Genomic DNA, 12,475 nt, shown 5'->3' with positions numbered 1-12,475 from the left:
CCACATCCTTTCACTGACCTCAGCTCCACAAAGACAAGGTAAAATTAGCACAAAGACGGGGAGACATTTTGCTCAGACTATTGCTAATCCTGCAAAAAGGCATTTTATATTTTACAGAAGAGAAATCTGAGGCACAGAAAGGTTGAGTAACTTTCCTGAGATCACTCAGTAAGTTAATGGTGGAACCAAGTACTGACACTGATCAGTCTGCCCACAGAGTACATGCTCTTGGGGATCTTATGACTTTTGCCTATTTTTGGAGATTTTGTACCTGAAGGATTGAGTGATATTCATCTGTAATAAAAACCAAAGATTAGAAAAACCAGAACAACACATGCAATGTGAATTCTGAAATGATACTGGAGGTAAACAAAAAGGCATTTTGTTTCATTACAATAGACATTTCTGAGCATCTGCACAGGAGCAGGCATGATGCTGGGGTTTCTGTATGAATAAATTTATCTCATCCTCAGAGCTGAGGATTAAGGAGATCCAAAAGCCTGCCCAAGATAACTCAATTAGAAAGTAGCAAAACTAGGGGTACCTGGGTGGTTCAGTCAGTTAAGCATCCAACTCTTGATTTCGGCTCAGGTCATGATCTGAAGGTCATGGAATTGAGCCCCATGTCAGGCTCTGCGCTCAGGGGGAGTCTGCTGGAGATTCTCCCTCCCTCTCCTTCTGCCCTCCCCTGACTCGTGCATGCTCTCCCTCTCTCTCTCAAGTAAATGAATAAATAAATCTTCAGAAAAGTGAGAGAGAGAGAAGAAAGAAAGTAGCGGAACTGGACTTTGCAGACCCCATCTCTTGCCCTTTGAATGAACCTGACTGCCTCCACATACACAAGTCAAAAGTCATTGGCAGAAGCATCTCTCTTGGACACTTGCATAGAGAAGTGGGGTCATGAGTGGGAGGGAGGACTGTCCAAATTTCAAAGGCCATGGATAGAGGTCAAGGGCAGTGGATATTCAAATGAAGGCCTACCTGTAGTTCTCATTTTATATAACTCAGCTATGCTGAAGATTATATAGATGACAGGGAAATGAGGAAGACCATGTTGAGTGGAAGGAACCATCCTGGTTATGTGTTGCTACTCCAAAAACAGAGTGGTTTAACACCACAGCCATTTAATGACATGTTATGTTGTTGTGGGTCAGGAATTTGGGCAGGGCTGCGATAGGAGATTCTTCTGTTCCACGTAGCTCTGAGCAGGGTCACTCGGTGGAGCTCGCCTACAGGGTGGTCCTGAGACTTGAAGACAGCTGCATTCACATGCTCTGTGCGTGGAGGAGACTGCTGGAAGGGTGGGCTCAGCCAGGGCCCTCTTCCTCTCCAGGTGGTCTCGGGACTCCTCACACGGTCTCTCCAGCAGCAGGCTAATCAGACTCCTTACAAGGTGGCTCAGGGTGCCACAGGGAAGCCCGTGTTCCCAGAGACAAGAAGTGGAAGCTTCCGGTCTCTTAAAGCACAGTGTCACTTCCACCATATTCTGTTGGCCAAAACAGAGGCCACCCAGGTTCAAGCAAGGAGACCTAGATCCCACTTCGTGACAGGAGGCATGTCCAAGAATGTGTGGCCTTCTTTAATCTGCCACAGGACAGTAGAAATATTCACTCAGCACCTTCAGACCTTTCTCAGTTGGCACTAAGTACCTTGACACTTCAGAGAAAACTCTTCACATTTCACTAATTTGTAGATAAAACGCAGTATTTTTCCCCTGGTTGTCAACATGACCTCCCTTTTTTTTTTCCCCCTTCTAGGTCTTTCCACAGCTTCTCGGGATTATATAACAGGTAGTCACTTGTTTTAAATTGAGATGTAACTCCACACCGAGAGAACTGTCACAGCAGATGCTAGGCAGTGTGCCCAGGATGTGGCACAGAGAGGCTGGCACAACATGGGTGAGGGGCTGCTTATCCACCTCCCAGGCCAGTCCTGTCATGGCCCCTTCCATGAGAATGCCAGGGGAGTCAGGACCTCAGCCGACACAGCCCCTCAGTTGCTACTGTAGCCTCACCAAGGGGCATCCATTTGCACTGCTAAAGCCTATAAATACTGACTTGCTAGCCAAAGGGGCAGGCTGGGAAGGGGGTATGTGGATCTGCCCAGGTCAGAGTAGGTGGGAGGGTGACAGAGACTGTAGCTGGTCATAACTGGTGGTACCCAGCCTACCTTCTCTGGGTACGGTCCTGTAGGGGGCACCCATGATGGGTCCCAACTCATGTGTAGAGGTTTCAAGAAACCCAGTCCCAAGGTTTTCGTGTCTGTCTGACCTGGACCAGTTGTAACTACAACACAACTGACAGGATAGCTCCAAGATGACTGGGCGCGTCCCTATTTCCCGCCATCTGTCGCAGGAAAGACCAAGACTCTTGGAATTCTGGGAGCATTACCAGTTAGTTAGCCAAAAACAGGAAGGAGAAAATTAAGCAGCTTGGTAATTTAGGGGACAAGGTCAACAACTCATGTTTTCAAGTTTCCTCTAAAATAATTTGATGATTCTAAGATTTTTGCTTTTTTATGTGGCATGCTGCTTTAAGTGTATGGGCACGTGTATACATATGCGTGTGTATCGATCTATATGAATATGACGTAAAATACAATACGGAAGAAATTAGATTTCACTTGTGTAACTCTTATAAATCCAAAGACATGTAAGTTCCAGTTTCAGTAGATACTGAGTTAAAGGAAACACAATCTACCCAGAAAAGGTGGTGAAAAAGAACTTAAGGGGGTGGCCAGTCATAGTCCCCATCAACGGGCCACTTCGTCCCCTTCTCTCTGGCTCCTCAAACCCCAGAGTTGTTCCCAAACTCACACCATGCCCAGGCTCAATAGTCTCTGTCCCTTCGTCCCTCCTTCCCAACCCCCCATGTAGATCCTCTCTGCCTCTCTCCCCACAAGCAAGAATCCTTCTGCCTTAGAAGAAGGAGGAGATAGTGAACAGACCTGACAAATATAATATTTTCTTTGGCAGAGGGTAAGGGGAGAGGAAAAGGCAGAGAACTCCCATATTTTAATATTTTTGCCCCATCAGGATGAGATTGAATGGGCCCTCCTTCCCTGGAGACGTTTAGGCTAAAAGTCTGTACAGACATCTGGGTGTGCCCCCCGCCCCTCCCACCCCCGGTGGACCACTGCCTGACTCCACCAGACCACCAGGTGTGAGAGGGTCGTGACTGGGGTCCCATAGTTGGTGCCTCGGGGCACATGCTGACATCCTTTTTCCTCTGGCTTTAGGGAGAAGTAGCTCCTGCGGAGGGGTCTTGTCAAGTCTCTCTGGCTCCTTTTCCAGTCCGCTGTACCCGGAAAGCTACCCGACAGACATCGAGTGTGTTTGGGAGATTCATGTGGATAAAAAATTCCGCATAGAACTCATGATTCCAACTTTGAAGTAAGAAAACGACTTTTTCAGAGAAGATTCTTTCTAAATGTGAATTCAGAATAAATATATTTCTTTTAGTGGGAAACATTTGGGGGGGGAACAGAAGAACACAAATTTCTTCCCAGTTTGAAGATCAAATTAATTTTGTAGCGCTATCCAACAAGTTACTTCTAGTTTGAAAAATTGAATAAGTGGTTTATTGACATATTTAACTCAACCTTATGATGATAGCTTTTCTTTTTACTTTTTTCTAAGAATGTCACCCAAATCCTCCTTACCAGCTTGGCCCTTGTTATACAATGGGTACCAATACTTATCCTCTTAGATTTTCTTTTTCCTTTATTTAAATTTTAAACAAGCAGTAGAAGGCTTTCCACACACACCCACGAGCCACCTCCTCCAGCCCCAGGCCCTGGATTTTCTCAATGCTGCCTCCAAGTGAAAGGACCCGGGGGAGACATGGCCTTATCTCTGACACATAGAGGATACATTTCTCGAAGACACTGACATTTTTTTTATCTCCGTGGCATGAAATAAGAACTGACATTTTTAAACGCTGGCTGTGTATCCATGCTCTGTACTATGTGTTTTGTATGCTCTGTAATATTCCAGCATCACTACAGCCCGAAGGTATATGCCCCATCATCTCCATTAGAGATGAGAACCTGAAGCTCAGAGATGTTAACTGACCTGCCCAAGGCTAACCAGCTAGGTCTGTCTGCTGTCAAAGCTCCAGCTTTTCTCCACCTTGTGATTCTGTGGGCGGAGTCTGCGCAGAGCCCTTCTTGTATATGACACTCATCTTGCTACAAACACAGCAACACTATGAGATGCTGTGAAAATCCACCTTCAGCATACACTGAATTGTTGATCAGTCCATGGAGTCAAGCACACCCTGTGCCAGAGAATATCCTAGAAATATATTGTCTTTGTTGACTAAAACCCTAAGGACACAGAGAGCCCACAAGGAAGTGAGAACCTTGAACGTACACTTCCAAAGTCCTTCTTATTATAGGTAATCTGTTCCTTCAAAATCAGCCTCACACACATCCCTCACGAGTGACTGCCAAAGTGCAGATACTCTCTACATGCTGACATTTTAATTTTAAAACCGAGCTTTTTCTCCCCAAGAGTTTGAGTGTGGAAAATGTTGTGAAATATAGAGATAGGAGAATCTGGGTGTGATGTTGATTACATGATGATCATCAGGGTGTTGGCCTGGTAAGGATTTATTTGCAATGTGTACTAGCATTTCTAATGTTCCATGTAGATGGTGATTGGCCAGAGCCATTATAATTTTTGATTTTCTGTTCCTAAGTTGTAACCATAAGCCTCCCACAACCCTTGGACAGAATAAGACTTCTGTAATAAGACATCTGTAGAAGTTAACTGACACTTTATGTGTCAATATGCAGTTTAAAGTAAATCCAAATATTTAATCCTACGATTGTCATACTTTTTTAAGTTTTAAGATCTAGGAAGCTTGAACCTGCCACTAACCCTCCACTTCGATGCCCCCAGCCTGGAGGATATCCTTGGATGCCCCTACGACTCCGTTGAAATCTTTGATGGCCCCAGGATTGCCTCACTGTCCATGGGGAAGTTCTGTGCCTCAGTAGCTGTGATATTTTCCTCCTCCTCGGATATCATGACCGTGGTGTTCCGAAGTGATTCTATGATCACCAACACTGGCTTTTATGCCCTGTTCAATGCAATTCCACAGGGCAAAGGAGAGTCAGGTAGGAAGCTTCAGGTCTTTAAAAGACAGAACAGTTTTCTATCTTGAGAGACTCCCCTATTCACAAAGGCCTGGGACTCAGTTTTTAAAACACCCCACAATTGGCCCCATAAGCCCTGCTGTGTTGCTGTTAGATTTTCCCACTAAGAGCATCACGTGGGCAATTGAAATCAGGCAATGATGTGAGGCTGAAATGACAAGATGATTTGGGGGTAGTGGTAGTGCCTGGGAAGACAGCCTGGGGGACAGAAGAACATGCCCAGGTGGGGAGGGTGCCCCTACGGCTTGAGTGGGAATAGAAGACCTTGCTCGGGGACATGTGATGGGTGACAATGAAGGGGCATTCCAGGCAGAGAGAACAGCAAATACAAAGGCTCTCGGGGACATGCTAGAGAAACAGAAACCAAGGTGAGTGTGGCAGAACTTGTGAACTCAGTAAGGGAAGGTCTCCAGGAGACAGCATGCCATTCCAGGTGGCCACCGCCCATTGGCCCAGAAATAGCCATCCCCATTGGGCTTTAAGAAGTCATAGACACGCTGGTGTCCCAAGTCCTTCAGGGGATTAAATCTACACTTACCCAAGTCATGTTCAAAAACAGAGCTGTGGACCCCTTCCCCCAGGACCCCAGTGTTGTGTCAGAGACCCACACAGCAAGACCTGTTACTGAATCAAGACGGCTTTAGGCTTTGTTCTTGCCTTTGTTTACCTTAGACACAAATGCGGGAGCTTGAAATCCTTCCTACTTAAAACTTCCTAAGCTCAAAACTAAAACCCTGCTCTATTTAGAAGATGGACCCCAGCTGCGGCTGGTGGGCGGCTCAGGTCGGTGCTCAGGACGCGTGGAGGTCCTCCACCGGGGGGCCTGGGGCACCGTGTGTGATGACCACTGGGACCTGAATGAAGCCCAGGTGGTGTGCCGACAGCTGGGGTGTGGTCGAGCCATTGCGGCCCCTGGAAAGGCTCACTTCGGCCCTGACTCTGGAAACATCCTCCTGGATAACATTCAGTGTTCAGGAAGCGAGAACCACCTTGGCCAGTGCCCTAGCTCCGGCTGGTCGGACCACAATTGTGGCCACCATGAGGACGCAAGTGTCATCTGCTCAGGTAGCCTCTCCTCCCATGGCAGGTTCTTTTTGACCTTTCGACCAGCAGAATTTGAGTGATGGATGGAGGGTGTGCACAGAGCAGGGCCAGGGGAGCTGAGAACAGTGGCCCCACAAGAACGTCCCCTCAGCCAGGTTGACAAAGAATGCTGAGAGCCTGACTCCACTCTAAAGAAATGTACGCAGAGCCATGCGATTGCCAGGTCCTTCTCTCTGCAACCTTTCCTGGGTCCAAGCTCCTTTTCCAGAATCTAACATGCTCTTGTTCTTCTTTATGTCACATGAACCTTGCCTGCTTGAGACCTGCTCACACTAGGAAACCACCACTTGTCTTCATAAAATGTAACTTAGATTTCCTAAATTTACCTTTTTTTTTTTAATTCATGCAGATGCCGGGGCCTGGGCTCCAGATGTGACCCCTACATCCCCAGGTAGGCCCAATACTGTGAACTTCTAATATCTCTGCAAAGTGAATAAGAAATCTAATCTGTCTTAACCTAGACACTGGTGGACAGTGACCTAGGCCCTGATCTCCCAAGGGAGCTTTGAAATTCCCAATCCCCAGGCTGCACCCAGACCAGTCACATCAGGATCTCTGGGCTCACACCAACCGGTCATCAGTAATATTTAAAGCCTCCCATGTGATTCCAACATGCAGCAAGGTGAGAACCAGCCACGTTTCCCGAATGAGATGGCATCCAAAACTCCCCTCTGGACAGCAGAGCAAGGAAGGGCAAGAGGGAAAACGGGCAAGAAGTTTTGTCACTAGGGCTGAGAAGAGGGTCAAGATGGGGAGGAGAGGAGGTAGGAAGGTTTGCTTCCCAGGAACATGAGTTGGAAAATGAAAGTGTGGGAGAAAACACAGATGAGTCCATGCCACACTCTCTCAGTGGGTCAAGAACAGGCTGAGCGTGAGAAGTGAAGCCATTTGGAGCTACTCTGGGAGCCTTCGGACTTTGCCAACAACGCAGGCATAGAGAAAGGGTACATGTTGTTCTGGTAACCAACTCAGAGTCAGTGTGTGGCAGTGACCTCCAAACTCAAGACTCCAGCGATATCTGAGCACGTGTGGTCCTGCCTCCTGCAGCGGCCTACCTCTTCTGGACAGGCTCTCAGCTGCCCGCTTCCCTGCCTGCTGGCACCCTGGGCCCCACCCGGCCTCCTTCCCAACCCCGCGCAGTGATTACCTCCACCCTCTGCCTTCACTGGGGGCCTGGGTGTGGGGAAGGTCAAGGTTGAGGTGTACCCTGTAGTGTTTGGGGGCTGGGCAAGGTAGCTAGCAGCCTCTCCCTACCTGGGGCTGACACCACCTTGGCACATTTGCAGGGACACTTGGTGGGGGGGCCTCTTACCCACTGTAGTCCAGATCCCAAGGGCTCCTAGGTTGCGGTCGCCATCCCCGGGCAGCTGCCCATCTCATGTAGAATGCAGAAGTGAACCTATGGGGAAGGGCGATTGACTTCCCCGCCTCCAGCTGAGGCCCCACATTTTCATTTTGCATTGGGACCCACAAAACATGCAGCAGCCATGGAGGGGAGGCGGAGCTCACAGAACCATTTCTCGGGGACTGACAAGCAGCTAGCTCCCTTTGGTGCCCTCTGGCTTTTCTTTTCTTCCCCAGTGAGGAATCTCCCCTAGCCTAGAGCCGAAGAGGAGGAGCAAGAAGGGAGGGCATGGCTTTCAGTTCATCAGACAGCTCTGTGCCAAGTCCCCCTTGTGATCTAGGGTTGCAAACCTCAGAAGGCTTTTCTCTCTTTTCTCTCCGCTACAATATTCCTTTTCTGAGGCACAGATGCATAACTGAGTGGATAAGAGAATGCAAGATGGAATAAAAAACACTAGGGGGAAAAAATGAAACCTTTTATGTCTAAATACTATCCACCAGTAGGTGAACTACTTCTCGATAAAGCATTATATATTTGCAGGGACACACACACAAAATAAGGCTTTTGCCATTTATTTCTCTCAGGGAAACACTGCATCTCAAACACTTTAACAAAAGGGAACTGCTTCTTTTTTTAAAAAGATTTATTTATTTATTTGAGAGGGAGAGAGATTATCAGCAGGTAGAGGGGCAGAGGGAGAGGGAGAGAGAATCATAAGCTGACCCCTCACTGAACATGGAGCCAGACGTGGGGCTCGATCTCACCACCCCGAGATCGCAACCCTGAGATCCCTACCTGAGCCAAAACCAAGGGTCAGCTGCTTAACCGAATGCACCACCCAGTGCCTCGAAAGGGAATTGCTTCTGAGACAACTTGAGGTCCGAAAAAACTTACTCTGCCCCTGTCCAGCACCCTTCCTGGCGAGGGACTGAGTGGGGCAGGCGCCACAGGCTCTCACTGCTCAGCGGTTTGTGGCAATGCCGCCCAAGGAGAAGGACCATGGAGACAAAGGATTTCTCGAATGCATCTGACCCATTTGCTTCAAACTCCGTGCCCACGAATCCCTGGTGTGAAACTCTGACAAGCACCAGCTTTCCAATGGACAGGCTTTCAAAACCTGCCCTGCCCTTGACCTGCCAGGCAATAGTGCCTAAGGATACATCTAGAATATGGAAATATATGCCTCACAGAAATCGAAGCCAAAAGGACACAGAAAAGGAGGAAGCTCCCCACTGGGGCCCGTCGACCTCAATGGAATGTTTGTCCCACATGCCTTTCCCACCCACCTTTCCCACCCAGGCTCTCAGCTGTCTGGTTTTTGTCCCTTGTCCCTATGCCTTTTTGCATGTTCTGCAGTGGTGTGCGCCCATAAGCGCAGTGATGTTACTGTGGCTGATGCCTCGTGACTGATCGATCTCAGGACAGCCCTGGGGTTGGTGGATCCTAAGGCAGAAGAGAAAACAAGTCACGTAGCTGTGCGTTGTCTGTGATTTCTTGGTGAATCACTGAAAGAAGGGGAGAGACCACATCCCACATTAGGAGAGAAAAGAGAAATGAGGGAGCCCACACCACGTATCAAGACTCAAGGGTAGTAACAGGTTCATTCATTTGTATGTAACTATACGATGTTTTTGTGATGCGGAGCTCTTTCCTGATTTTCTTTGGTTTCGGTTTTTGCAGGTCCCATCCCTCAAGGGCCTACGCCTCAAGGTGGGCCTACGCCACGAGGTAACTCTCTTTCATTGAAAGTACAACCTGTAAAAGATGGAATCACTCGGTCAATTCATAAAAGCAGAATAGATGTCTGCCTGTCCTGGCTGCCTAAGGGGAAGGAATTGGTGGGCTGGAGCCCTCACAGATGGACGGATCGTCTACATCTGAATTGAGCTGGTCTGCGTGACAGGAAGCTGGGCAGAGCATTGATGAGATTTCAGCTAGACACCCCACACCTGTCACATATGTGTCCCATCCCATTTCCAGTCTTGCCTACAGTCTTAGGGTCCCATCCTGGTAGCAGTCACACATCTTTTCCTCCCCCTCATTCCCTCTCAGGGGTACAATCACACACCAGCCAAGGTACAATGATGCCTATACCACCATGATCCCTTCCCATTTTGTGATTCCCTGTTGAGCTTGATGGAATTCTGGATTCTACTCCTGGGAAAGACAAGGTACATGCCTGAAGAAGCCAACCAGTGGTCTCTTGTCTGCCCACAGGAAGGAGTAACTCTTGTGGGGGAGTGATTTCAGGCCTCTCGGGCTCCTTCTCCAGTCCTTCGTATCCAACGAACTACCCCACTGACGTGGAGTGTATCTGGGTGCTACATGTGGCTGAGACGTTCCACATAGAACTGGTGATCCCAAGCCTAAAGTAAGCAGCTTTGCCTTTTTCTACTTCAAAGGCCAGATTAGACTGGAATCCATGCTTTCCTCAAGGAGGTGGCCTTTCCACGTACCTAGTCAACTTGGCAGCTATAACAAAAATATCACAAACTGGGTAGCTTCATAAACAACAGAAATTTATTTCTCACAGTCCTGGGGGCTAGAAAGTCCAAGATCAAGATTCGGGGTCTGGTGAGGGCTCACCAGACTTCCTGGCTCACAGGTGGTCATATTTTCACAATAGTCTTACCTGATAGAAGAGACAAGGGAGCTTTTTGGCTGAATCGCAGTCAATCGAATTGACTCTGTAAGGCCGTTAATCCTGTGGTGAAGGTTCTGCCCTCATAGCCTAATCTCTTCCCAAAAGCCCCACCTTCTCATACCATCTTGTTGGGGGTTAGGTTTCAACATATGAATTTTGAGAAGACACAAACTTTCAGCCTTCAGCACCGAGTGACACATCCTTTCGCATTGTAGGTGAAAATTCGTCGGGTCACCTGAGCTTGGGAGATGTAGAATCATTGAGCTCAACTTCCTGTGCAGTTGGAGAATACCCCAGATACCCCATGAGCATCCCTGACACCAGGCCACCGAGGGGGCCTCAGCTAGGGTCACACACAAGAAAACCTCAGCCCCCTACTCTCAGCCAGCTACTTCGGGGACATTGCATCTTCCTTGGGCTGAACCCAAACGGGTTCCTCTTCATTCCCATTTTCTCAGCTTCATTCTTCCCTCTGATGCTGCACAAAATAAGTCTGTTTCCTCTTCCCTCCAAGAATGTCTCTCATGCCCCTACAAGAGTTTTCTTCCACAGATAAAACAGCCTCCATTCATTCATTCCTACTTCTTTCTCTGCCCATACTCATCTTTAAAGGAATTTATCCTATTTTAATGCATATTTATATGCATACATATTTACATATGCATGTACATATACCAGCGTCACTTTTTAATGAAAATAATTGCTTTTCCTGATAATGTTTAACCTGGTTTCATCTTTCTACACCGGGTCCCATCTGGGTCATTCTCTCTTCCTGACATTGTTCACAGTCTATGCCAGACCTCCACCGCTGTTTCCACCTGCGTTCATCAGCCTCAGGAGTCAAGGAGCTGAATGGTTAAATGCTGCCTCAAAGGGGAAATGGGCCAGCAGTGGAGTGAGGGATGGATCTGATTAATTTTACCTGATGGCCAAAATTCCTTTCAAATGGGGAGAAGAGAAACTACTATCAGGGAGCACTGTATGTTGTGAGCAAAATGTATTTTTCATTCATTCATTCATTCCACACCCATGCATTCATTGAGACCAAGGTAAGCAGATTTGGTACAACATATTCAAATCTATGAAAGTCACAGTTCTATGATTTGGGGGCACAGAGTGTCGTTTTATCACTTCTGGAAGATGGTTACTCTAAACAGCTGTACTGACCCACTCTCCCTGCAATCTCAAGGTGACTGTCCCAACATAAATTTCCTACTGTAATTTCAGAGTATACAAGTCAAGGAGCTGCTTCCTGTGTTGCCTACAGCCAGAGCTTAGTTCCTGACTTCCAGGATTTGATGTTTTTAAGTCTAGATTTATTGATAATTTGCCTTTTGTGTCTCAGAACATGAAGTTAATTGTTTTGCCCCAGGGAGGCTCAGCTGGCAGTGACAGACCCCATAGGACCCCAGGCTATGCCTGGAGGCACTTTTTATGTCCAGCTGGGGGCATGGAGTACCACTGTCCCATAGTGGGTGGAGGCCAGGGACATGGCTAAGTGTCCTACAGTTCCTAGGACAGCCCCCCACAGCAAAGAATTCTCCAGCCCCAAATGTAAATAGCGCTGAGACCGAGAACCCCTGCTTGAAGCTTGCTTCTTTTAGGGGGTTTTCTTTCTATTTCAGCTTCTTTGGAAACTCCCTTCACACTTGATCTGCAAAAATTATATCCATATTTGAAATATGCCATTTCATTCTTGCTAAGTCAAGTGTGTCCTGTTTTCCGGTGAAATGAGTCCTCAGATGGCAGTGTCCCCTGTTACGGTCACACTATAGTTGCCTTACACATAAATGTAATCTTTTTTTCTTACTTTAAAAATGGGTTGTGGGACACCTGGGGGGCTCAGTCAGTTGAGCATCTGACTCTTGATTTCAGCTCAGGTTGTGATCTCAGGGTCCGGGGATCAAGCCCTGCATTGGGCTCCATGCTCAGTGGGGAGTCTGCTTGGAATTCTCTCTCCCCCTCTGCCTTTGCCCCTTCCCCCCACTAGCGCTCTCTCTCTCTCTCTCTCTCTCTCAAAAAAAAACGGGTTGTTTTGAGGTACTTGGCTCTTACTTCATTGGAACAGATGTGTTCTGCAATAAACAGGTTTTCAAATTCTGTAAATTTGTATACATGCACAAGAGTAATTATGTCCGTTGTGTACGTATGACACAACGAGCACTTACAACGCATTCCTTCAAGGTCCACTTACTATTGTTTAAATGCCAAAGTGCATACCT

General features: G+C 47.6%; 1 protein-coding gene across 1 annotated transcript in view; it reads left to right on the top strand.

Annotated features, from left to right (window-relative positions):
- Nucleotides 1-12,475, top strand: part of LOC112830467 (scavenger receptor cysteine-rich domain-containing protein DMBT1-like) — a gene marked incomplete at its 5' end in the record, with an annotated part of 180,515 nt that overhangs the window by 133,347 nt on the left and 34,693 nt on the right. The window contains 4 exon segments of the mRNA XM_073890438.1: nucleotides 3,238-3,391; nucleotides 4,904-5,121; nucleotides 5,908-6,225; nucleotides 9,827-9,980. Coding sequence (XP_073746539.1) covers nucleotides 3,238-3,391; nucleotides 4,904-5,121; nucleotides 5,908-6,225; nucleotides 9,827-9,980 — 844 coding nt within the window.

The sequence above is a fragment of the Callorhinus ursinus genome, unplaced genomic scaffold (assembly GCF_003265705.2).
Source record: "Callorhinus ursinus isolate GAN/ISIS: 27379988/994484 unplaced genomic scaffold, GSC_fseal_2.0 scaffold155, whole genome shotgun sequence".
NCBI classification, from domain to species: domain Eukaryota; kingdom Metazoa; phylum Chordata; class Mammalia; order Carnivora; family Otariidae; genus Callorhinus; species Callorhinus ursinus.
Note: the sequence above shows the minus strand (reverse complement) of the source record. Positions and strands in the feature narration are given on the sequence as shown.